General features: G+C 42.1%; 1 protein-coding gene across 1 annotated transcript; it reads left to right on the top strand.

Annotated features, from left to right (window-relative positions):
- Positions 1–837: 837 nt before the first annotated feature.
- LOC138914992 (elongation factor G, mitochondrial-like) lies at positions 838–26,566 on the top strand. The gene is given in 11 exon segments (XM_070258990.1): positions 838–1,185; positions 2,095–2,247; positions 3,124–3,256; positions 3,947–4,151; positions 6,701–6,817; positions 8,907–9,057; positions 13,034–13,191; positions 13,547–13,631; positions 21,788–21,925; positions 23,449–23,550; positions 24,084–26,566. Coding segments are annotated over 11 exon segments (1,614 nt in total). The 5' UTR covers positions 838–852; the 3' UTR covers positions 24,123–26,566.
- Positions 26,567–27,197: the final 631 nt, after the last annotated feature.

Below are 27,197 nucleotides of genomic sequence, written 5' to 3' on the forward strand. Positions count from 1 at the left end.
ACTTGTCCCTTGTAATTTCCTCTGATTTCTATTTATTCGATCTCGTTCATTCCACAAATATCATTGAGCACCTAGCCCACGCAGGGCGACACAGCGATCCACAGCCCAGTCACTGTTCTCACGGCATTGACCTCACTGGGAAAGGAGACAGCGCTCAGGTGTGTGAGACGTCTGGTCTGAGAAGCGCTCTGCAGAGCGAAGCCGCACGAGAAGAGCGACGGGGAAGAGCTCGCGGGCGCGGAAGAGCCGGGCCTGGAGCACCCCGTTGAGCGGCCGCCTGCACGGAGGGAAAGCGCGGGCAGGAGCGGCCGGGCGGGGCAGGGGGCAGGGGGCAGGGGGCAGGGGGCAGGGGGCCGGGGCGGGAGAGGCGGGCTGGCGCGCGGCCCCGACCCCCGGCGAGGGGTTAAGGCACGCGCTGCCAGGAGACGGCGCGCTCACAGCGACTGAGTGCGGCACCGGCTGCGGTTTATGAGATGAAGACGACTGCAGAAGACGGTGCTGGGAGGGAGATCAGACGCTCCGTTTCGGACATAGTAAGTTCGCGATGCCTCCAAGTGGAATCGTCAAGGAGGCTGTCTTCCATATGAACTGGCCCTAAAACGCCTAACACCGAAGAACGACGGAACGTTCGAGATGAGAAAAAGCACTTGTAATTGATAGTTCAGTCATCATTTTTCCACATTCTTTTCAGGTCGTGTCCTGTAGATAAGTATTTTTCATATCTGTGATGGTAGCATAGATGACAACTGCTCTTTTTGTCACTTAAATTCTGTTAAAAAACGTTTCTCCAGGTTGCTACAGTTGGCACCACATCCCAAAAGGCTGCAGCGCTCTGGGAGCGTGCAAGGCTGGATGAGCTCGGTGAAGCGACTGCAGCTCCTCTTCCTCGTCGGCAGAGGGCGCCCGGGCAGCGGAGGGCGCTGCTCGGCCCTCAGATCCGGGAGCTCCTCCCTCTTTCCCTTCGTCCCTCCGCGCTCGCGTCCTTCGCCCCGGAAGTGCTCTTCAGGGGCTGCTGGCCGGCGTGACTTTGAAGGTCTCCCGCCGCGGTGCCGGTTGCTGAGCATCCCGGAGCCGCGGGCCCTGCGCGCCCGTTCTGCGCCGGCCATGAGGCTGCTGGGGACGGCCGCGGCCCTGGGGCGCGGGCTCCCGCGGGTCCCCGCCGCGCTGGGCTGGCAGGGGAGGCAGGTAGAGCGCCCGGGGAGCGGGGCCGAGCCCGGACTGTCCCCTGGCCGCGTGGCCCTCGGAGCGGCCCGGGCCCCTCTCCCTGTCCGTGCCGGCCGCGGGGCGCGCCCGGGGGGCTGGCGTCGGGTGGCGGTGGCCCGCTGTGCCCGGGCCTGGCGCGCGCGGCTCGCAGGCTTCCCTGGGTTTACTCTGGAGGCGCCCGGCGCCAGGGTTCCCATTAGTTTTACCCGCCGCTTCCAAGTTGTGCTTCCCTCTGCCCACAAGTGACCGCAGTGCACTTGGATGTGCAGCCCTGTAGGCAGTGGTTTACATTGTGTCTTAATTCCATAAAATGCAGGATTCTGCCCTGTCCCCCCCGCCCCGCCCCGAGTAAAATAAAGTTTAAAAAAAAGGCGTTAACTTTGTGTAGAAGGAATTGGAAACCTTTTGTGGGCTGCGTTAGAGCTGTCGGTACCACCGCGTGAAGCACGGAAGTCCTCGGACGGCCTTGCCAGCTGTGAACGAGACTAAGGGGGAAGGGGAAACAGCAGAACTTAAGATGAAAACTCTAGTTCCTGGTAAAGTAGTTGTTAGGATCTATCTTTCTGATTTTATTATCCCCAGTGTATACTTTCAAACCTATAACATTTGATAAAAGTAGTTGTCCCCTTTTAATTAATTACATAATTAATGCGAGCATCTTTTTCTGATTGGTTGATTATGTATTTGTTTTCAGGCTGTGTCTTCTCTGCTCTCCCCTGCAGCCTTCCCTTTGGTAGCGGGAGTTGCGGTGGAGACGTGCCCTCTTTTGCCTTTCCAAGCTGTGTCGTATGGTGTTTTGTGTCCGTTGAGTTTCTCTGGAGGAGCGATGTCCGCTGAACCCATGCTCTCTCTTAGAAAAGGTGCACTGAATTGATCTCTCTTACTTTTCAGGTTAATTGGAAGGTCTGCCGATGGTGTTCATCAGGGGTGATTCCCAACGAGAAAATACGAAATATTGGAATCTCAGCTCACACTGATTCTGGGAAAACCACATTGACAGCACGGGTGCTTTAGTACACCGGCAGGATTGCAAAGATGCATGAGGTGTGTGGTTGTGGTGGGCTCCAGAGTAGTTAGAGCTTGGTTTTACTTGTTTTGTAGTTAATGGTTTGATAAACTTCACAAAACTTGAAAGGTTAAAAGAATGGTAACCGTGGATCTTTAGTCAGTCATATCACACAGAGGATTGCTCAAGTTGGCCTGAAATGTTGCTCTCAGGAATCCGTCTAGACCATCACTGTGGGTATCCTGAGTAGATTGTCTTTTAAGAGTGTTGTCAATATGATGTACCCTTCAACAGCCATTAAAATAGTATATACATAATTTTTAATGTTATTTAGAGATGTTTATAATGTTAAGTGGAAAAAATGGTTTTAAATAATATATAGTATGAGCTTGAGTTAAATACATATAGCAGAAAAAAATTTTTTTAAATCTTGAAAGTCTCTTGAAGAAATTATTATATCATTGAGTGACTTAACTTTCCATTTAAAAATATTTCTTCAGATAAAAGATCGTCTTGTTAAATCATACGCTTTAAAAGCTGAATCCTTCCCACCTGGGCCTCAGACTCTACATGCAGCAGAGCAGGGCAGAACCCGTTCTCTGAACATCTGCTCCTGGACTAACACGAGGCCGGAGGGCAGGAGCGGGGCAGAGGGAGCAACAATGGCTCTCAGACCAGGTGATTGCTCTGTGGGAGCCCTTGCTGGGAGCAGCAGTGAAAAGAGGGTTAGACAGTTCACAGAGGGTAAAACCTATTACCAGTTTTCTATTTCAAGAGATGATCTGGTTTGGTGATTAGGCTTCTTTGGAAATTGCCCAGTTAACCATCTGTGTTCTAGTTCCACCTCAGTAAAGACTTCTTTCCTTCTTGGAATATAGGGACAGAGAAATCTGAATCACTGTGCTTGTGTTTAGGTGAAAGGTAAAGATGGCGTTGGTGCTGTCATGGATTCCATGGAACTAGAGAGACAAAGAGGAATCACTGTTCAGTCAGCGGCCACCTATACCGTGTGGAAGGATGTCAACATCAACATTATAGATACTCCTGGTAAGCTGAGTTCTTGGTTTTGTTGCAGCTTATTTTGGCAAAAGCCCATTTAGTTCTTTTCTATTCTATGACCCGGCTCATTGTTGAGTATCAAATAATACTCTAAAGTGTGACTGTGAATTTCCTGTTAGAGAAATCTGACTTGGGACCTAGAGCATTTCGTCCTTATGTAGTTTCCTTGAAAAATAGTGCAAATAATTTGTGACTGGGAAGGTTCTCACGTTTTATGTGTTGTAGCTGATCCAAAGGTGCCCATGTCCTGGTATCTTTTTGAAGTGATTTGGGGCTCTGGACCTTATGCTGGGTGAATGGTATGAGTGATTTAAGAAATCCACATTCTAGGGGCCGGCCCCATGGCCAAGTGGTTAAGTTCGCATGCTCCCCTTCAGTAGCCTGGGATTTTGCCGGTTTGAATCCTGGGCGTGGACATGGCACCGCTCATAGGGCCATGCCGAGGCGGCATCCCACATGCCACAACTAGAAGGACCCACAACTAGAATATATATACAAATATGTACTGGGGGGCGTTGGGGAGAAAGAGGAAAAATAGAATCTTTAAAAAAGAAAAAAGAAATCCACATTCTAATTAGAAGACTTATGTCGTGAAAGATAAAAAACTTTTAATTTTGCATGTTATAAAAAAATCAGACCGCTCTTTAAGACTTTCCCACACTTCTTTGTCTCATTTAGGGCACGTGGACTTCACAATAGAAGTTGAAAGGGCCCTGAGAGTGTTGGATGGTGCAGTCCTTGTTCTCTGTGCTGTCGGAGGGGTGCAGTGCCAGACCATGACTGTTAATCGTCAGATGAAGCGCTACAATGTTCCATTCCTAACTTTCATTAACAAACTGGACCGCGTGGGCTCCAACCCAGCCAGGGCCCTACAGCAAATGAGGTACCGAGCCTGAGAAAGGACAGGGGTTGTGACCATCTGGATAACAAACCTTACCTCCAGAACTACGATTGACTCAGCGTCACTGGAAAAAGAAATTTATTTATGTGAGTGACTTATCTTAGTAAGTGGAACACTGAGGTCAGTAGTTTGATTTGTGTTGTGATCTCATCAACTGCCTTCTCTGTAAAATGGTGAAAATATGACTTAAATTGTAGGGTTGTTGAAGGTGAATTCAGAAGACAATCTGGCAATTACTGTTTTGCTATAGTTAGAAAAGTCATAATCTAGAGTAGATTTTAAAAGTTTGTTAGAGCTGTTGACATGATTCCGACTCCTAGTGACACAGCAGAGTGGTGTCTTTCTGCGCCGTCCTCTCACCTTATGGCGCTACGTCAGAAGTATTCCGCTGCTATTCACAGGGTTTTCATGGCCACTTTTTCTGGAACTGGGTGACCAGGCTCTTCTTCGCAGTCTGTCTAGTCTGGAAGCTCCACTGAAACCTGCCCACCATGGGTGACCCTGCTGGTGTTTGAATTCCTGGTGGCAGAGCTTTCAGCATCACGGCGACATGCAGCCACCACAGTATGACAACCGACAGAGGGCTGGTGTGGTTCCCTAATGGGGAAACGAACTCAGGCGGCATGGTGAGAGCGCCAGATCTTACCACTGACCACCAGGCCTGGCTAGATCCTAAAAGTACTTGCATTTACTGAGACAAACCTAAAAGATCATCTTCAACTAATTTTAATTAATGCCCTTAGGTAGTCTGCTCTCTTCCCTTGCTCTCATGTGGTAACATATTTGCTGAGACACAGTAGCACTTCTTTCTGTGCCAGATGTTACCCAGTGGTATTTGTGGCATTTTACATTTTGCACAATACTGTGTGTGTCACATAGCCTTGAGAAGAGTCCACGTTTCGCTCTTCACCCTTTGTAACTGTGTAAATGGAGCTGTAGCGTTCCCACTCAGCTTTCCCATGGCAGAGCTGATTGATGGGTGTAGGCAGTCGGGTTCGTGGTAGTGGAGAGACTGAGTGATGTGTCCAGTGCCAGGAGGGATGGTGCTGAGGACCTTTGTATCGCTGTGTGCACTCAGATGGAAGTGAGCTATTTGGGAACATGAGAATGAAATTTTTCTTTATTGGATGTTTGTCATATTTTCTTGGTAAAATAGAACGTTTTCACTTTTTTGCCTTTATTACTTATATTTTACTTGTGCTTGGCAGTAGTGGACTCTTCCCAAGTCTTTTTCTGAATTCCAGGAAAATTTTCTGTTAGCGTTTATTTTTCTACTTTGGTTCTTTAGTCTACTCTCTTTTTTTTTTTTTTTTTGAGGAAGATTATTCCTGAGCTCACATCTGCCGCCAGTCCTCCTCGTTTTGCACAGGAAGACTGGCCCTGAGCTAACTCCCGTGCCCATCTTCCTCTACTTTGTGTGTGGGACACCTACCACAGCATGGCGTGCCAAGTGGTGCCATGGGTTCCGAACCGGTGAACCCCAGGCCGCCGAAGCGGAATGTGTGTGCTTAACTGCTGCACCCTGGGCTGACCCCTACTCTCTTTAATCTGTTTTCCCATTTTGTAACTCTCATTAAACAGATTTTGAAACTCCTGAATCTCGCCTTCTTAACTTTTCTGCCATACTTTCTGTCTCCTTCTCATTTTGCACTGGGTTACAAGAGAATTCTTGAGGTCAGTCTTCCAGCTTACTACTCTGATATTCATCTGCATCCCTTCTCTTGTTTAGCCTGTAGTTTTCTTTTTAATTTCAGCAATTATATAGTTAATTTCCATAAACTTTCTCTTTTACTGCAACATCTTTGTTAATAGAGGTAATTACTTCTCATCTTTACACTTTATTTTCTTATAGTAACTCTCTCTTTGGACGTTAGTTCTATTTCTTGAACTCATGCCTCTTTTTCAAGCTATTGGTTTCCTTCGAATATTTGGTGATTGTTAGTTATCTATCCATAGTTACAAATGGGGGCCTAAAGTCTAGACTGGATGTTGGTAGCTGGAGCCCATTCCTTCTTGAGGGAGAAGCCCTGCTGGTGAGTGTGGCTTCTGTTCAGTGGTTGGCCTGAGTCGGGATACGGGCTGGTGACGAGTGTCTGCCTTTAGCACCTACTCTGAGAGTCTTCCCCTAAGAACTTCCTCTTCAGATGGCAGTACTCGGCTTCACGAGAGTCGGCTGATCCGAGAATGAGGCGTGGGCACAGTTATCCCACCATCTTCAGATTTCCTGGCTGACTACCCATTGACCTGTTCCTCCCCCTTCGGTTTCTGATCCAGGCTATTCTGGGGATCTGATGGCAAAACACTTACTTTAGAGTTCTTTTTGTTGCCTAAATAGGGTTGTGGCTTCCTGAGCACGAAGAGTTTGGTTGTCAGTCTGTCCCTGACTGCCGTATGTCTTCCAGTCTGACCTGCTGGTGACACCCCTCACTGTCCCACCTCATCTGCCATAGATTTCTTTTTATATTTATTTTGTCATTTCAGAGACATTTGGGGTGAAGAAAGAGGTAAACGTATGTATTTTTATTTTTCAGGTCTAAGCTAAGTCATAATGCAGCGTTTGTGCAGATGCCCATTGGTTTGGAGAGCGATTTTAAAGGGATTATAGATCTTATTGAGGAGCGAGCCATCTATTTTGATGGAGACTTTGGGTAAGTATTAAAAATATATTAAAATCTTACATTTTAAAAAGTATGAAAGAGAAGGAAAAGAATGAGTTCTTTAAACGCAGAGTAAACATCTTTTTGAAATGAGGCTGGGAGAATATCCTTTAAGCTGATTCTGTTCCAATGCCTTTAATCCTGGTTTCTTCCTGTTTTGCTTAGTATTCATTCCAAGGGAGCATAGGTTAAGTTTTCGCTAATGGATTTCTATCACATTGTGCCCTGCCTGGTGTGGTGGAAGGAGGCCTTCAGCTTGGGCTAGGAATGCAATCTCTCTTTTTCAACTGATTTATTTATTCGTTCATTCATTCTGCAAACTTTTTTGGAGCAGCTGCTATGTCTTGGGTCTTGTGACAAAAACTATGAAGAAAATAGGGATCATAAATATTTTCTCTGCCTATTTCATGAGATTACAAAGATAAAAAGATTAATATGTAAAGGCGGTTAAAAATTGCACAGGTGTGGTTTGGGCAATATAAGAAGCAAATTGGTAACTTTTTGACATGGAATTTGGTCCATCAGTCCACTTTTGAGTGGCCTTTGCATACAAAGCACTATAATTGCCCAGTGGTTATCAAACCACAGCATTCAGAAAAATCCCCTGGAGAGCTTGTTAACGCACATGTTCCTGGATCTTCCTTCGGAGATTCTGATTCAGTACATCTAGGGTGGGGCCTGGAATCTGCGTTTCTGGAAAGCCCCCAGGTGATGCTGATGTTGCAAGTCTGCAGACCACACTTTGAGTGGCACTAATCTAGACAGTGTGGGGAGTGGTAAATGACCCTTTGTTCTGAGGAGTGGCCCCAAGGGCCTGGCACTTTCTCCAAAGGTACTTCTTGAGGGATTTCCTTCCTCTGCTATGGAACTGGGATTGCTGGTCCTGCAGGTGGGTGATAGGGCCTATGATCAATTAGCTGTAGAGTTTATCTCATCTTGTAGTCAGGGAAAAGATGGAGGCTGTCCAGCGGATGAGGCATTTCTCTCACTTTTCGTGTGACAGCAACAAAGTTTGTCTGTCCTTCCTTAGAATGTAAGGCCCAAGAGGACACGGATTTTTGTCAGGCTTATTCCTTCATGTCCCTAGCCCCAGAACAACCTGGTACGTAACAGGGACTCAAAACATGTTGGTAGGTAAAGGATTAAATCCACTTCCCCAGAATTACCAGGGCACACGTTTCTGTCTTCTAAAGTGAAGGCTTGTCAACTTTGTTGTGCATCAGAACCCCAGGTGGAACCTCTTAATATACCTACCCCTGCTCAGCGCTGGCCCGCCGGGCATGTGTATATTCTGATGTGAAACGCTAAGGGTCAGGGAGCTTGCGGGAAGGAAGGAATTAAGCTCTAAAAGCTGTGAAGAGCATTCTTTAGGATAATAATTATTTTCTGATCATTTGCAATTGGCTTCTTTTACTTTTTTTGATTTAGAAATGTGTTTTCTGAAAAGCTTATTATTTTTTGACATTAAGTTCCATTTTTAAAGAAATACTTTGAAAACTGTCAGACTATTGTTTCTAAGTGTCAGGTGTATCCATTTCTTGGTTGTGTATGTTTTATTTGTGACTCTTAGCTATTCGGCCCCTAGAGGAATGAAGCATTGGGATTAAAGTTGAAGAGTCTGCGTATATAGTAACCTTTTTTTTTTTTTTTTTTTTTACTGCAAAATGGGTTAGTCTGTGTTAAAAATTATGTGATTGGTTTGTTATTAATGGAAAGCAATGGAGTCGGGTCTCTAAATCTGCTTGTTAGAGACCATGATGTTCTGATTCATTTGGGTAATAAATTTTCAGGTGCTCACATGGGCTTTGGGGTCAGACTGGTTTCGAATCCTGCCGCTTCCATTCACTAGCAGGACACCCTTGAGCGGTTTGCTCTGGCTGTGTCAGTGAAGTATTTTGCCCACTGTTTTGTCTGAACTTTAAAGCCGTATGTTAATCTTATTTGCCATTATACTGCAAATATATCAGAGCTCTTTCTCATCTGAAAAAATATTTTAGCCATTGGTTTATCTTTTTCATGGGTGCTTTATGTGTTTAATCGAATATCCTCAAAGTACCAAAATAAACCTTTCTTTTCTTAGTCAAGTTGTTCGATACGGAGAAATTCCGGCAGAATTCAGAGCAGCAGCAGCTGACCGCCGGCAGGAGCTGATTGAGTGTGTTGCTAATTCAGACGAGCAGCTTGGTGAGATGTTCCTGGAAGAAAAAATCCCCTCTGTTTCTGATTTAAAGGCAGGTGCCGTCAAACTGGGCCTTAAGTTGACAAAGCACGAGGTGGGGGGTCTGGTTTGCAGCGAGGAGATGTGATGCTTTCCGATGGGCTTATTCATGGAATGTGAGTAAACTTATTTAACATGATTGCTTTCTTCAAAAAGTACTCGAGGGCTAGCCGTGTGGCCTAGTGGTTAAGTTCATTGTGCTCTGCTTTGGCTTCCCGGGTTTGGATCCCAGGGCAGACCTACACCACTTGTCAGCCATGCAAGTGTATAAAGTGGAGGAAGACTGGCTCAGGGCCAGTCTTCTCAAGCAAAAAAAAGAGGAGGGTTGGCAACAGATGTTAGCTCAGGGCGAATCTTCCTCAGGAAAAAAATAATACTTGACATGGTCTCGTACTCTTTTTTTTTAAGTAATGAGTTATGTAATATTTTTAAATGGAAAAGGAGTCATAGTTTGTTCTAGAAAAAAAGATACTTAAATAGCTAACCTCTTGGGTATGTCCTTATTAGAAAGAAAGAAGATATGTAGAGAAATGTTACAGCAATAAGAGAGGTTAAGAGACAAGGCTGCTAAGTGTTTGCTGACTGTATGTTGGTACTTACACTGTTGTACTGTTTGGAAGGCTGTATAGAGTCTTTCACTTCATTGCTCAACTCTTTACAAATAAAGAGAAGATCCCTGCCTAAGACTGGTAGCCATTTTTTGATTATATGTTTCTGCATAGAAGATAACAAATGACCAATAAGCACATGAAAAGATGCTTAAGATTGTGAACCATGAGGGAAAGCAAATCAAAACCACAATGAGATACTGCTTCACCCATTAGGATGGCTATTATTTCAAAAAAACAAAAAAGCAGATAATAGGTGTTGGCAAGGATGTGGGGAAATTGGAACCCTTGTGCATTGCTGATGGGAATGTAAAATGATATAACTGCTGTAGAAAACAGTATGGCAGTTCCTCAAAAAACTAAACAGAACTACTGTATGATCCAGCAATTGCACTTGTGTATACCCAGAAGAGCTGAAAACAGGGACTCAAACGTACTTGTCCACCAGTTTTGACAGCAGCACTATCCACAGTAGCCAGGAGGGGGAAATGACCCAAATGTCCGCCAATGGATTAATGGATAAGCAAAATTGGTATACACATACAATGAAATATTATTGAGCCTTTAAAAAGGAATAAGATTGTGATACATACTATGTGAATGAACCTTGAAGACATTATGCTAAGTGAAATAAGCTAGACACAAAAGAACAAATATTTGATTCCACGTATATGAGGTACACAGAACAGTCAAATTCCTAGAGACAGAAAGTAGAATAGTGCTAATCAGGGGCTGGGGAGGGGCCGAAGGGGGAGTTTACTGGGGACAGAGTTCCAATTTGGGATAATGAAAAAGGTGTGGAAATGGATAGTGGTAATGGTAAGATAGCAATGTGAATGTACATAATGCCACTGAACCGTAAACTTAAAAATGGTTAAAATGGTAAATTTTATTTTATGGACATTTTATCATTATAAAAAAATGACTGATATTCATTTTGTCTAACCACTTCATGCACTTAGCAGAAATCACGTAAGTAATTATTGTGTGTAAAACATTGCACTCATGGAGTTTCCAGGTCAGATGCCCAAGGAAAGAACTGTTGAAGCTGAGGATGCTTACTAATATATCTCATAACTTAGTCCTTTACCGCTCACAAAGCTCACCACCTCAGTTCTCTGATGAGTAGGGAACACAGTGTAGGAAGGGATAGGTCTGGCCATAAATAAAGTCAAGTATTGTGTCCTGGGAACCACAATAGAGTTAGGTTTTTATCTATTGAACAGAATGTGGAAGAGGTCCCCACGACCACGCCCAGGTTTGTTGACTAGGAGGACTCGCAGGACTCAGGACATAGTCACACTCAAGGCTGTGATTTCTTACAGAGAGAGGACATACAGCAGAATCAGCACAGGGAATAGGCACGTGAAGTGAAGTCCAGAAGAAACCGTGTGTAAGCTTCCACGAGTTCTCTCGCAGTGTAGTCACGTAGGCGTGCTTGACTCCTCCAGCAGCAAGTTGTGCCTGCGCCTGTGAAATAGCTACCAGGGAAGCTTCTCAGAAACTCAGTGCCTAAGGTTTTATTGGGGGCTGGTCACATGACACCCTCTACCTGGCATGCACCAATTCCTGGACTCCCAGAGGGAAAGCAGGTGTTTAGCATATACCACATTGTACAAACAGTCTTGGCCCGGTGAACCAGTCTTAGCACTTCTGGGAATGCTGGGCACCCTCCTGAAATCCTGGTTCCCAGACACCAGCCAGGGGCCAACCTTGCAAGCAGGCCATTCTAAGGATAGCACTTCCAGTCCTGCTGTGTTTACTGTTTTCTGCACAGGATGCGTGGGTAACTTTAGTTTCTGTATTGTTGGATATATTATTATTAGAGACAGTGGAAGTCAACAAAGTGTTTCTTAAGAAAACAAGGGAAAATTTTGGAAAAGTACAGCTTTTGTTAGGCTGGTATAGGAATAGTTTTTCTATTTATCTACCACTCTCATTTGTTTCTCTATCCAATGGATGTAAAGTAAGCATGGTAAGATTCTTATATGCCCCTACTTGCGTATAAGGGAGGGGTGGAAGGTCAAGGATGTGACCATGTGGCCTGGGTAGCCTCGGTGGTTAGTGACCTAGACATTTTTGGTTCCTAGCAATGGCAAAATCAAGTTGCTAAGGTAGTTTCAAATAGTAATTGTTTTTTTGCCGTGCATGTTTTCCCCTGTTCTGCTCTGTTTTATCATGCTAGCTGTTATCTTACTTTTCATTTTCGTGATGTTTAAAAATTTTGGTTATAAATATTTTGCTTTAAGCTTTTTGAGGGTAGTTTTTTTTTTTTCATGAGGACTGACAAATAACTGTATGCTGGCTCCGTATTTCTGCAGAGGTAGGTTGTGGCCACAGCACTGCCCTTGGCCTCTTTCAGCTGCAAGAGCTGACGCTCCACTGCTGACGCTTGGAGACCTCCTGGGCCATTCGGGCACCTGGGGATGCAGCCTGAGGCCCACTGATAGGGCTTGCACTAAAGCCTGGTGTTCGTTATTGTAGAGCCTCTTACTCTCATTGCCCTTTATGATGAGTGATCCGTACCGCTGGACTTCCTGTATGTATGTTCTTTTAAAAAATAAATAAATAAACAATCAAGTGTTTTCTAAGGTATGCCTTTTTTTGGTAAGGAAGGTTGGCCCTGAGCTAACGTCTGTTGCCAATCTTTCTCTTTTTTTTCCTCCCCAAAACCCCAGTACATAGTAGTATATTCTAGTTGTAAGTCCTTCTAATTCTTCTATGTGGGATGCCACCACAGCATGGCTTGATGAGTGGTGTGTAGGTCCCTGCTGGGGATCCAAACTGGTGAACCCTGGGCTGCCAAAGTGGAGGGTGCGAACTTAACCACTGCCCCTCCAGGCCGGCCCCAAGTGTTTTTAATAGATGATACTTTCATATGGTTTAAAATTTTTTAAAGTATACAAAGATATACAGTAAAAAATCTCCCACCTGTCTCCCCTCTGCTCAGTTCTCTGCCCCTCCCTAAAGCAGGTTACTGGTAAATGGTTTCTGTTGTATCTTTCCAGAGATTTTTTTTTGCGTATGTATAACTTTTCCCTCTATTTTGTGCAATTGTTAGCATACTGTTCACACTCTTCTGTGTATGTGTCTATTTTCTATGTGTATGTATCTTTTTTTGCCAAATTGAAAATTAGTGACATTCCAAGAATGTTGAAAGCCGTTGTACAGTACGTAGCTTCCAAGCCCTGAAAAAGGAACTGATTTTGTTTCTTTTTCTTTATATTTTGACCTTAAGTTATAGAGAACCTGATGCTAGTCTCCGCTAGAGCCAGTACTCCAGAGAGTATCAATGCATTTCATTCATTTGTTGGTTTATAATTGATCTGAAACAAAAAATGTAATTTTTAAGATTAATCATTAAATTTTTTTCTGTTGCAGCTTGCAATCCGAAGAGCTACTCTAAATAGGTCCTTTACTCCTGTCTTTTTGGGAAGTGCCTTGAAGAACAAAGGCGTCCAGCCTCTCTTAGATGCTGTTTTAGAGTATCTACCGAATCCATCTGAAGTCCCGAATTATGCTCTTCTTCATCAGGAGGAGTAAGTCTTGCAAACTGACTCCTAGTTTCTGCAGAAATACGTTAACACTTACGCAATATGATAGCAATGGTTCCTTTAAGAAACAGACTTTTTTAAGCACGCATTGATTATTTTTCTTTCCTGTCTCTCCCAGATAATTTCTGTATTTTTTAGTCTGCTCTGGTCCTGTCACCATGTTGTAACTAAGCCCAAGGAAGTTATTCTTACTGATCTCTTTCAAAGAAATTTCATTTATGTGAGGTCAGAAACGTTTAACACACGTGCATTTTCTTAGCTAATACTCTGATGAAATAAATTGATATAAAAGAAGTATTAAATATTGCATCTCATAGATTTATGTTTCTTTTATTTTAAGTGATTCAAAAGAAAAAACCAAAATCTTAATGAACTCCAAAAGAGACAGTTCTCACCCATTCGTAGGCCTGGCTTTTAAACTGGAGGTAAGTTGCTTTCTAATGTATTTAACTGCTGTAGGTAGAGATTTTCTTTTCTTTTAGGTTTTTATTCCTATTATAAATTGACTCATAAAAGATTTGGTTACAGGGTTCTCTGCTATAAAGTTACTCTTTTTTCCCCCTTTTGATACTGACTCTTTAGAAGGAAGTTACTATGCACAGCCACAGTTAAGGGGTGGGGCATCAGCTCCCCCTCCTGGAAGGAGCAGCATCTACATTAACTTACTTGGGATTCTTCTATATGGGAGAGTTGTCTCTTCACCCCCGTTTATGTGTTTATTCAGTCATTAGTTTATATCAGTATGGATTCATGGATATTTATTTGTAGTTTGAGTTGTAATCCAGTAGTATGTCACTTATTCTGTTGCCCAGCTTTGGCCAGTGGAGCTCTTTCCGTTGGCTCCTGTGTCTTTTTGACGTTCTTCAATGTTTTGCTTTTTTGAATACTTCCTTACTTTGTGGCATTACATGGCCCAAGCCCTAGAATCAGCCATTTCTCTAGGAGCCCTGATTCCTTTTAATCAAGAATAGTATTAGGAACCAAGATTTGAGCATGGAGTGTGCTTTTTGTTGGGATATTGTTGCTTCTGGTCCTAATATTTTAAGTGGGGAAAAATGATGGATAAGTTAGAAGTGTGAAGAGTGGTTATTTCTGGGATGGAATTTTATTTGGGGACTTTTTCCTAGTTTTTATTTTTAAATTTTTACAATCTACTTCTTATTACTTCTAAAATGAGAAAATAATTTTAAATTCAAAAGTAGAAATAACTGTGCAGTGACAATTTTATGCATAAAGCTTTTAAAAATAGGTATTTAGGAATGCTTTCTTAGCATCCCAGAATAGTGATTATTCAGTTTAAAGTATGGAATGTTTTAATATTTAATGGTTTGTATTGCCAGATTGCTTTCATACTCTCAGAATTAATGTACTAGGTTATTTCAATGAGTCTTGTTCAAATTGAGTATTATTTATTAAAAATCAGTACTGATTTCATACATGAAAATGGCATTTTAATATTTCATCTTGCCTTAATTCCTAATGATAGAGAATATTTTTTCATATACTGTTTATGCAGTTGCATTTCCTTTTTTGTAATTGTTTCTTTATTTCTTTTGTCTTTCCTTTTTTAAAATTAGAGTCAAAGTGTTTTACTTATTGGTATGAGCTTTCCCTAATAAAGTTCTCTTTTAAAACAATTAGCGGTTTAAAATTTATATAATCAAATATATGTCTTTATCTTGAGTCATTCTCTCATTTTTAACTGCAGAAGCCCTGCTCTTTGAATATATTTTGTAAATATTTCTTTAGTTTCCTCTGCTTTGTTTATTGGTTGTTAAACCGGCTGGAATTTGTTTTGCTGTGTGCTGTGAGGTAGGGTCTAAGTGGATCTCCTCTGCCTCCAAAGAGAAGACCCATTGTCTCGTTACCAGGTTTTGAACAACGTTACACTTTTCCATTGATTGTCATGTTTTTTTAATCATTATTGACAAATGAATTAAACATTTTAGATTTTTTTTTTTTTAAAGATTTTATTTTTTCCTTTTTCTCCCCAAAGCCCCCCGGTACATAGTTGTATATTCTTCGTTGTGGGTCCTTCTAGTTGTGGTATGTGGGACGCTGCCTCAACGTGGTTTGATGAGCAGTGTCATGTCCACGCCCAGGATTCGAACCAACGAAACACTGGGCCGCCTGCAGCGGAGCGCGCGAACTTAACCACTCGGCCACGGGGCCAGCCCCAAACATTTTAGATTTTTAACTATGCTCTATGGACTGTTCGGTCTAATTGGTGCTAGTTCCATACTTTTTAAGTTTTGGAGTATTTAATTTTTTTAAATATTAGTCAGGGTTAGTTTCTTCTCATTGCCATAGTTTTTAGTTTCTATTTTTAACCATTTTTCTAAGTAGATTTTAAATCACTTATCAAATGTTTATATATTCCTCTTGGGATTTTGGTTGCTATTGTGTTAAACCCATAAATTAATGTGGGAAAAATTGGTAACTTTTAAATATATATCTAATTGATTAGTGTTACTGTTCAGGAGGAATTGATTCTTGAGTACTCATTTTATATTCAGTCACTTCACAGAACTCTTACTTAGATAGCTTTCCAGGTGATTATCAAAGGGTTTTTTAGATGTATAGTACAATCTTACCATTTCTAATGATGTTTTTGTTGTCTTTCCAATAATTATACCTTATTTTTGTGTCTTATTTTATTAAACTGAACTTATGAAATAATATTAGAAGGCAAAAGCATACTTCCTAATTATATAAATAATTAAAATTTTCTTTTAATAACTTTTATTTTGGAGGAAACAGAAGTAGTATCTTGGATTGTGATACCAAAAAGAATAACAACAACCATTTAACTTATCTTATTCAAAGCTAGTATTAAGGTAGTTTATGACAAACCAAAACATGTATATAAGATGTACTACTAAGATTGATAGGAAATATTTGGAGGTAGTGTGAAGTTCTCCTAAGTTTGATTACTTTTATTATTATTTATTTGATTGAGGTCGCTTTGGTTTATAACATTGTATAAATTTCAGGTACACATCATTATATTTTAATTTCTATGTAGAGTGCATTGAGTTCACCACCAAAAGTGTAGTTTCTCTCTGTCGCCATACACGTGTGCCCCTTTACCCCTTTTGCCCCCCAGCCCTCTACCACCTGCTGCTCTGGTAATCACCACTCTGTTCTCCTTATCTGTGTGTTTATCTTCCACATAGGAGTGAAGTCATATGGTAATTGTCTTTCTCTGTGTGACTTATTTTGCTTAGCATAATACTCTCAAGATCCATCAGTGTTGTCACAAATGGCACTATTTCATCTTTTTTTATGGCTGAGTAGTATTCCATTGTGTATATATACATATACCACATCTTCTTTATCTGTTTATCCATTGATGGGCACTTAGGGTGCTTCCAAATCTTGGCTATTGTGAGTAATGCTACAGTGAACATAGAGGTGCATATATCTTTTCAAATTAGTGTTTTCATGTTCTTTAGATAAATACCCAGAAGTGGAATAGCTAGATCATATGGTATTTTCTATTTATAATTTTCTGAGTAATCTCCATACTGTTTTCCGTAGTGGCTGCACCAATTTACATTCCCACCAGCAGTGTATGAGGATTCCTTTTCCTATACATCCTCTTCAACACTTATTTCTTGTCTTTTTAATAACAGCCATTCTTACAGGTGTGAGGTGATATCTCATTGTAGTTTTGATTACCTTTCCCTAATAGTTAATGATGTTGAACATCTTTTCATGTGCCTGTTGGCCATCTGTTTATCTTCTTTGGAAAAATGTCTGTTCTTATCCTCTGCCCACATTTTGATTGGGTTGTTCATTTTTTTGATGTTGAGTTAAATGTTTTTTGATGTATTTTGGATATTAACCCTTTATCAGATATATGATTTGCAAATATTTTCTCCCAGTTGGTGAGTTGTCTTCATTTTCTTGATGGTTTCCTTGCCATGCAGAAGCTTTTTGGTTTGAAGGACTCCCATTCATTTATTTTTTCTTTTGTTTCCCTTGCCTGAGTAGACATGATATTCAAAAAGATGCTGCTAAGACTTATGTCAAAGTGTACTACCTATGTTTCCTTCTAGGAGTTTTATGGTTTCAGGCCTTACATTTAAGTCTTTAATCCATTTTGAGTTAATTTTTGTGTATGGTGTAAGATAATGGTCTATTTTCATTCTTTTTCATGTGGCTGTCCAGTTTTCCCAACACCATCTGTTGAAGTGACTTCCCTTTCTGCATTGTATGTTCTTGGCTCCTTTGTCAGAGATCCGTTGTCCATAGATGTGTGAATTTATTTCTGGGCTCTCAATTGTGTTCCATTGATCTGTGTGTCTGCTTTTCTGCCAGTACCATGCTGTTTTGATTACTATAGCTTTGTAGTATATTTTGAAATCAGGGAGTGTGATACCTCCAGCTTTGTTCTTTTTATCAGGATTCCTTTGGCTGTTTGGGGTCTTTTGTTGTTCCACATATATTTTAGGATTCTTTGTTTTATTTCAGTGAAAAATGTCCTTGGGATTTTGATAAGGATTGCATTGAATCTGTAGATTGCTTTAGGTGATATAGACATTTCAACTATGTTAATTCTTCCAATCCGTGAGCACGGAATAGCTTTCCATTTCTGTATGTCTTTTTCAGTTTCTTTCAATAACGTCTTATGTTTTCAGTGTATAGGTCTTTCACCTCCTTGGTTAAATTTATTCCTAGGTATTTTCTTCTTTTTGTTTCAATTGTAAATGGAATTGTATTCTTAATTTCTCTTTCTGCTAGTTCATTGTTTGTGTATAGAAATGAGACTGATTTTTAAATGTTGATTTTGTACACTGCAAGTTTACTGTACTTGTTAATTATTTCTAATAGTTTTTTGGTGAATTCGTTAAGGTTTTCTATATATAGAATCATGTTATCTGCAAATAGTGGCAGTTTTACTTCTCCCTTTCCAATTTGGATCCCTCTTCTTTTTCTTGCTTAATTGCTCTGGCTAGCACTTCTAATAGTATGTTGAGTAAGAGTGATGAAAATGGGCATCCTTTTTGGGTTCCTGTTCTTCGAGGGATGGCTTTCAGTTTTTCGCCATTGAGTATGGGTTGGCTGTGGGTTTATCATAAATGGATGTTGAATCTCGTCAAGTGCTTTTTCTGTATCTATTGAGATGATCATGTGATTTTTATTCCTCTTTTTGTTATTGTGGTGAATCACATTGATTGATTTGTGGATGCTGAGCCATCCATGTGCCTGGAATAAATCCCACTTGATCGTGGTGTATGAGCCTTTTAATGTATTGTTGTATTTGATTTGCTAATATTTTGTTGAGAATTTTTGCATCTATGTTCATCAGTAATATTGGCCTGTAATTTCCTTTTTTGTGTTGCCCTTGTCTGGTTTTGTTTTCAGGGTAATATTGGCCTTGTAAAATGAGTTAGGAAGCATCCCGTCCTCTTCATCTTTTTGGAAGACTTTGAGAAGGATAGGTCTTAAGTCTTCTTTGAATGTTTGGTTGAATTCACCAGAGAAGCCCTGTGGTCCTGAAGTTTTGTTTTGTGGGAGGTTCTTCATTACTTCTTCAATCTCTTTATTTGTGATTGGTCTATTCAGATTCTCTATTTCTCCTTGATTCAGCTTTGGGAAGTTGTAAGAGTCTAAGAATTTATCCATTTCTTATATGTTATCCAGTTTGTTAGTGTATATCATGTATAATGTATATCATGTATATCATGGTGCATAGCTCTTGATGGTATTCTTATAATCCTTTGTATTTCTTTGGTATCTGCTGTAATTTCTCCTCTTTCATTTAAATATATATTTAAATAAAATATTTAAAACTGATTTTATTTATTTGTGCCTTCTCTCTCTTTTTAATTTTTTTGTTGGGGAAATTGGCCCTGAGCTAACATCTGTGCCAATCTTCCTCTATTTTGTATGTTAGTTGCCACCACAGCATGGCTTGATGAGCAGTGTGTAGGTCTGTGCCCAGGTTCCAAACCTGCGAACCATGGGCCCCTAAAGCATAGCTCGTAAACTTAACCACTACACCACCAGGCCAGCCCATGAGCCTTCTCTCTTTTTTTCTTAGTCTGGCTAAGGGTTTGTCAATTTTGTTTATCTTTTCAAAGAATCAGCTCTCAGTGTCATTGATCCTTTCTATTGTCTTTTTAGTCTCTATTTCATTTATTTCCACTCTGATTTTTATTATTTCCCTCCTTCAACTGACTTTGGGTTTTGTTTGTTCTTCTTTTTCTAGTTCTTTTAGGTATAGTGTTAGATTGTTTATTTGAGATTTTTCTTGTTGCTTGAGGTAGGCCTGTATTGCTATTTAGTTCCCTCCTGGTACCACTTTTCTGCATCCCATAAGCTTTGCTATGTTGTGTTTTCATTTTCTTTTGTTTCCAGGTATTTTTTGACTTCTCCTTTTATTTGTTCATTGATCCAATAGTTGTTCAGTACATGTTTAGTCTACACATATTTGTGACTTTTTCAGCTTTCTTATTGTAGTTCATTTCTAGTTTCATAGCATTGTGATCAGAAAAGATGCCTGATATGATGTCAGGTGTCTTAAATTTATTGAGGCTTGTTTTGCTTCCCAATGTATGGTCCGTCTTTGAGAATGTTCTTTGTGCCCTTGAGAAGAATGTATATTCTGCTGCTTTGAGATGGAATGTTCTGTATACATCCATGAAGTCCATCTGGCCTAGCATTTTGTTTAAGGCTAGTGTTCCTTGTTGACCTTCTGTCTGGATGATCTGTCCATTGTGTAAGTGGGGTGTTGAAGTCCCCTACTATTATTGTCTTGCTGTCAGGACAGGGTATTCTTGGCTGACAGTTTTTATCTTTCAATATTTTGAATATATCATTCCACTCTGTCCTGGCCTGTAGAGTTTCTGCTGAGAAATCTGCTGATAGCCTGATGTGGGTTCCTTCGTATGCTATTTTCTCTGGCTGCTCTTAATATTCCTCCTTTGTTGTTGACTTTTGGCAGTTTTAATGTAAAGTGCCTTGAAGAAGGTCTTTTTGCATTGAGATAAGTAGGGGTTCTATTAGCTTTATGGACTTGTATATCCAGTTCGTTCCTCAGTTTTGGGAAGTTCTCAGCTGTTATTTCTTTGAATAAGCTCTCTGCTCCTTTCTCCCACTCTTCCCCTTCTGGGATACCCATTGTCCTTATGTTGCTTTTCCTGAGTTGGATATTTCTCCATTTTCTTCATTTTTAAAAAATCTTAGTTCTTTCTCCTCTTCCACCTGAATCATTTCTAGATCTGTCTTCAAGCTTGCGAATCCCTTCTTCCATATGGTCTGCTCTATTTCCAATGCTTTCTAGTTTTTTTCATCTCATTAATTGTGTTCTTTATCTCCAGAATTTCTGGGGGGTTTTTAGTTTCAGTCTCTTTGGTGGAGTGCTCCTTCTGTTGATTTTATTCCTGAGCTCATTGAACTGTGTTTCTGAGTTTTCTTGTAACTCAGTGAGTTTCTTCATGACAGCTATTTTGAACTCTGTCAGTTAGATCACAATCTTCCGTGACTTCCAGTTTGGTCTCTGGAGGGTTGTTGTTTTCCTTCTGTTCTGTGTGTTGCTGTGCTTCCTCATGGTGGGTGATGAGTTCATCCCCTGCCAGTGCATTCATGGTGGTACCCACCTTTCTTATTTGGGCACGGCTTTGGTTACTTTGATTCTGAGGTGCTTCTGGTTGCATTTCAGAGCCTGCACTTTCCACCCTCCACTGCCTCTGCTAGAGGCATCGTCAGTGCCCTCTTGTGCTGCTTGTGCCTGCGAGGTTGCTGCTTATGATGTCCCCACAGTCGTGGGTGTTGCCACTGGGGTCACCAGGCTGCAAGCACCTCTGCTAGGTCTCGTGTTCCTCCACTAGCTCTCTGTGGGCTCTCCACGGGCTCGGGTGCTGCTGCCCCGTGCACCACCTGTGCTGCTGCTCCCAGGTTATCTGGGGATGCTGGCAGTACTACTACCAGAGGCACTCAGTTCACAGGTGTTACTGCCAGTGACTGAGGTCTGGGGTCTCGTGTGCAGCCCCTGCTGCTGGTAGGGCTGGTGTCAGGAGTGCTGCCACTAGAGGATGGGTGACAGGTACTGCTGTGACTCCTGGAGCCTCAGGTTGCAGGTGCCACCCGCCACTGCAGGGGAAAGGAGAGGGGTTAAGTCACAAGTGCCACTGCTGGGAGAGGGGCAGGGGCTGAGCCAAAACTGCTGTTGCTGCTCGTGCAGCCTCTGGTCTCCAGTGCCACTGTGCTTTTTGAAACTTCAGGTCAGGACACCACCACAAGGGGTATCTGCATTTTAGATGCACCCTTGCTGCTGGGAGGGCTGGTGTTGGAGTTGCCAATACTAGAGGAGGACACCGGGGCTGCTTCCCTAGTTCCACTGCCTCCCAGAGGTCCAGTCCACCCACCTTCAGGTGTTTATATGTCTGGATCTCTCAGGGTTTCTGGTGTGCTGTGCACCTTTTGTTTGTCATTCGATCTCCTACTGGCTGTAACTTAGAGGGGAGACACAATGGGAACAGCTCACTCTGCCATGATACTGACATCACTCCTAATTTTGATTTTTTTGTTTCTTTTTCATTTCTTTCTACCCTTACCCAATCTTGACTTCTAGGCAGGTCGTTTTGGACAGTTAACTTATGTTCGCAATTATCAAGGAGAGTTGAAGAAGGGTGACACCATCTATAACACCAGGACAGGAAAGAAAGTGCGAGTGCAGAGGCTCGTTCGCATGCATGCCGACATGATGGAGGCAAGTACAGTCATTGCTGTGAGGTCCAAAATTTCTCTGATGTCCGTGAAATACATCTACCTTCTTGGTATCCTGAACCCCATGGGGAAATCACTTCTATTGAACATGTTTTCCTGGCTTCTTTCTTTTTAATTAGCTGTGCTACAGGTCTGATGGAGCACTTTGGTAAAGGTTAAATCAGCAGATGATAAGAACACATTCCACACCACTATTTGTGAGTTAGCTGTATTTCCTCAATGGCCGAGGTTAAGGAGAAGGGACAGTTTGGTCCCTGAGACTCAGAACACAAGATTCAGCCCTTAAGAGCTATCATTACAAAGAGTATAATAGGTTTTTAGGACAGTGGAACTGTGGTTCTCAAAGGTAAGTGAGAGTAATAAATTCACACATAATTTCCCACATTGTTTAGTGGATTTACTTTCTGAAATATGGTGGATGTGAAAGTTCTTTTTAACCCTAGAGTTTTGTATTCGTAGAACCAGCCCCTTGACAGGTCCCATTGGTGCTGGAATCTCTCTGAAGATTGAAAGCCTTTTGAGATCTGGTCTGGAAGATGAACTTCGGCTTAGGGCTTGAATGCTTGAATTGGCTCTGAGTCTGTCCTGGCCTTCTCTTGTCCACGGGGTTAGGCCTTGGCAGGAGTACCAAGTGTGTGTGATTGTCTTCTACTCTCAGCCTTTCCCAGTTCAGCTCTGTATTCCTGGAGAAATTTAGTTGTCTAAGCAAAATCTTGACGTTCAGAAATTTTTGGTGGCCATAACTTTTGTGTCTCCTGGAACATAAATAGGCAGTCTCGATCTTGGGCAGCATTGCTGTTTTCTGAGATGGGCAACAGGGGCAGGCTGGAGGGGTTAGTGCTGGCACTGCTGTTTCATGGGCCAGAAGCTAGGCGATCTGTACAGCTGTGTAACCGTTACAGACAGACACACACACTTGCTCCTTCACAGTCAGTCGCAGCTCATTCACAGCTGTTCAGAATGAGCTGTTAGTATAAAAGGACAAAAAGCAGAAAGCTTAGAGGCACCAATGCTTTGTTCTTAGAGTTCCTGTGTTTTCTTAACTGCTTACACCTGTGAGAAATTGATTATTTTAAGTACAATGGGCTCCATTCTCCTTGTTTTCAAAACTTCCTTTGCAGGTTTTCCGTGTAAGCCTTTGCCATACACATCTCATTGGACTATGGCAGCACATATAGTACATGCTTTTTAATTCAATAGAAATCACTTAGAACTGTGAGGCTCTGTGTTCTGTCAGTGCTGCAGATCCTCCAAGTCATGAGGCCGTATCTCTGAGTTTCTTGTCGACTGAGATGTGGTTTAAAGAGGGGCCCTGTTTAAGGTGTTTTGCTGTGGTTGATTGGCGGTGTTGCAGTGGTTGTAGCTAATTCATTCTTTGTAGAATTCATGGTGAGATTCTGCCATGTTTATTTATGAACAATGTATTTATTCTGCAGTTACTTTTTAGTTACCATGCCCTGATTTGTATTACTTGCGAGTATCATTTTGTGTTCTTTCTTTATTTAGGATGTTGAGGAAGTGTTTGCTGGAGGCATCTGTGCATTATTTGGCATTGACTGTGCTAGTGGAGACACATTCACAAACAAAGACAATAGTGGTCTTTCTGTGGTGAGTCATTTAATTTTAAAGCTGTTTATCACTTGAGTTTCAAAAGTCTGTGTTTCTATGTAGTACCTTTAGTACCTCAGAAAAACAGCCACTGAGGTTTTCATTGAGTGCCATAGGCATCACGTATAGTTTGGCTGTGGCTCTTTAAATGTCCCCTAGACACAGCTGGACCTGTAGCTCTGACTCCTCTGCCTCCGCATTTTGGGTGCCTCTCTAATTGCCGTCACCAGCATCAGGCTAGTCCCAGTGGAGTGCCAGCTCTTTATTAACTCAGCAACCAGAGGGCGGGCCCTCAAACCCCAGGAGAACTGCTGGACCAGACTGTAACGTTTAGGCTAGACCTGGGGAGAACAGAACAGGACAGAACCATGGTCTGAAGGCAAGATGCAGCTAGACAGCATGACTGACTGCAGCCTGCCCTGTGGCACTCACACAGGTGCCTTTTCAGCATCAGCGACCCTGAAGGGAGGAACGTGCTCGGCAGCCGCTGCCTTTGAATCCCCTTCACTGACTCCCCTTTTTTGCCTCTACAGGAGAGCAGCCTCTCCTACAGTATGACCACTTGTTCGTGAGGCTGGTTCCTCTCCTGAATTCAGTAAAGAAAGAATATGAGTACTTAGGGGACAGGTAATTTGCAGTGAAGGAATTTACAGTGGGTCGTTTATGTAAGAACTGGTCCAACGCTAACAAGTGAGCACTATAATAGCTCCTGTATACAATGATGAACTCATAATTTTGTAATTTAATTTTTTTGTATAAAATATTCTCTAATGTCTATGGTTTTACAAATGATTTAAGATACTACAAAAATCACACAGGAGGGCACTGATAGCTCTTCAGTGCTGGGAGCTTATTCCACAGACCACCCCGGCGGTGGTTTCGAAGGTCTGTGCCTGTGGAGAGAAGGGGCCTGGAATGCCCTACTATCCAGTAATTTTACTCCCAGGTGTATATACTAGAGAAACTCTTGCAGGCATGCACCAAGAGAGAATACAAAATTAATTTATGAAATCATTGACCATAATAGCAAAAAACTACAAACTCAAACATCCACAGAAAGAAGATGAATACATAAATTATAGAACAGTCACCGAGTGGAATGTTAGATAGAAGTGATAGAAATGATAGAAAATGATAGAACTATGTGTAACCACATGGAAGGATCTAGAAACATAATATTGAGTGAAAATATACGGACCAGAGAACTATCTACAGTAAGACACCATTTTTATAAGCTCAAAATGAAGCAAAACTGAAAAACATACTAGTTAGGGATACAGAGATATGTGATGAAGTTATTTTTAAAAAGACAAGGGGAGGGGATGATAAAACACAAAATTCGGGATAGTGGTACCTGTGGTGGACAGGCAGGGAGGTGGGATAGGGCAAGAGCTCCTGGGCCGGGACAAGGATCTTGGTCACAGTGCAGTTTCTAGGTCAGGTGGCGGTTGGTGGGTGCAGCACTCACGGTCGCTGCGCTTCCCAACACTTCCATGTGCTCTTCTGTATGTAGAGTTTCAAAGGTTTACATACATAAGCGTATACTGAGAGAATATTAGTACGAGTCCTACTCGATACTCAACGCATATTTACGTGCAGATAGCAGGAACAATATAAGAACACTAACCACACTGATAATTGAGAGATTGAAAAATGTGCAGAGAATTTCTGTATGTGTGAAAGGTTCATTTAAAATTTAATTCAGGGGATTTTTATTACATTCAGAGGCTCAGACGATAAGGCACCTTACATTTGAGTTTTATAACTTTGTAATAAGTGGCAAAAACAAAAAGAAAGGAGGACATCATGGGACAACATCATACTGGAAAATAGATTTATTTTTTATTAAACTGTGTCTTAAAGATTTCTTAAACCTAAGAGCTACAACTCTGAAAGTTTTTCTGAGAATATATTACTTCTAAAAGCTATATTTTATGTTCTTTGTATACTTGGAAGGCTAACATAAGTTGCGTAATTGAAAATGATAATTACCTGGTGACTCTTTTGTCCTTATTATTATATCTCATGAAAACTTAGGATTGCAATTAGCTCTTTATTCATTACCACGTCGCTTGTAATGGTAAAATGTGTGCATAATGTACATCCCATGGTACTTCTTTCTTCCCTGTGAAATTCAGACAGTATTTTACTCTAGCAACAGATCTTTTAGGCTTTACATAGAGACGGAGCTTACCTACACTTGTCTTCTGCCCCACAAGAGTTTTTAGTGGATGCGGTCAATATTTATAGAGCAGTGCTGGTCCCAAAGGCTGACGCCAGAATTGTGGAATAGGACCCCGTGTATTCTTTCTGAGATTTCTGTAACAGAGATCTACTGAAATGTTATTAGAGAAGTACAAAAATTAGACTAATCATCTCAGCATCCCCGGGAAATCAGTGGATGTTAGAGTACTGAATCGGTGGTCAGAACTGAGCTTGAGTTTCCAACTTCTTATTTGCTGAATTGTGATATTCATTTAACATCTTTGTGCCTCATTTTCTTCATATTAATAAAGTGATAAAAGCTCCTTTATTCTCCTCATAGGATTGTTAGGAGGCTGGAAGTCAATACACATGAAAAGACTTTACAACCTCAAGGAATATGCAAATATTAGTTTGTCACTAGAGGAAGGTGTTTTTTATTAATCAAACATAGTAAGATTCAGAGTAAAATATTAAAAAAAGCATATTTAGGCCTCTTAAAAATTACTATGTAAAGTACATGAATTTCTCAGCAGAAAGAAGATGCCTATAGGGTCTGCTTGAAAAATCATTTTATTGATTTTCACACAAACGAACTACAGATCTTCCCTGACTTACAGTGGGGTTACATCCCGATAAACGCATTGAAAGTTGAAAATATCGTAAGTCGAAAATGCATTTAATACATCTAACCTACTGAACATCTTAGCTTAGCCTAGCCTACCTTAAATGTGCTCAGAACACCTACGTTAGCCTACACTTGGGCAAAACATCTTACACGAAGCCTATTTTACAATAAAGTGTTGATATCTCATGTAGTTTATTTATTTATTTGTTTGTTTTTGAGGAAGGTTAGCCCTGAGCTAACATCTGCCGCCAATCCTCCTCTTTTTGCTGAGGAAGACTGGCCGCGCCGGCCACGCTGGGAGGCTCCCTGTCCCTCCGGGGAACGGCAGCGCCCAGGGGAGCCTCCGTGCCGGAGTCCCCTGCTCGCGGGTGGCAGCTCGCAGAGGCAGCCCCACCTCGCCCTCCGGGGCCGAGAATCTTAGCGACCTCCAGGCGCCCCAGTCCTCACTTGCTGTCCTCCTCCAGAGGGTCTTGGCCCGTCGCGAGGAGGCTGCGAGGCCCCGATCCTCCTCGCCTCGGGGGATCCGGGCAGGCCCCCGCCACCGAACCCCAGCGGCCGGCCCGCTCCGCCCCGCTTTGCGAGGCGGCAGACGTGCGTCCCTTCTCGCTTGCCTTATGCGGGCGACGCGGGGACGGCGCTACCGCGCGGCCTGCCGGAGGGGGGCGCTCACGCCCGGGCTTCTGCTTTCCAGCCGGCGGCCGCGGCTCCCGGGCAAGGAGCGTGACGACGACCAGGGTCAGTGTCGTGTTGTCCCGGGAGCCCGCGCGGGAGGAGGAACCAGCGTCCGCTCGAGCTCGGTCGTGGACGCGCCCCTCGC

Source organism: Equus caballus, unplaced genomic scaffold (genome assembly GCF_041296265.1).
Source record: "Equus caballus isolate H_3958 breed thoroughbred unplaced genomic scaffold, TB-T2T haplotype2-0000561, whole genome shotgun sequence".
Classification (NCBI taxonomy): Eukaryota; Metazoa; Chordata; class Mammalia; order Perissodactyla; family Equidae; genus Equus; species Equus caballus.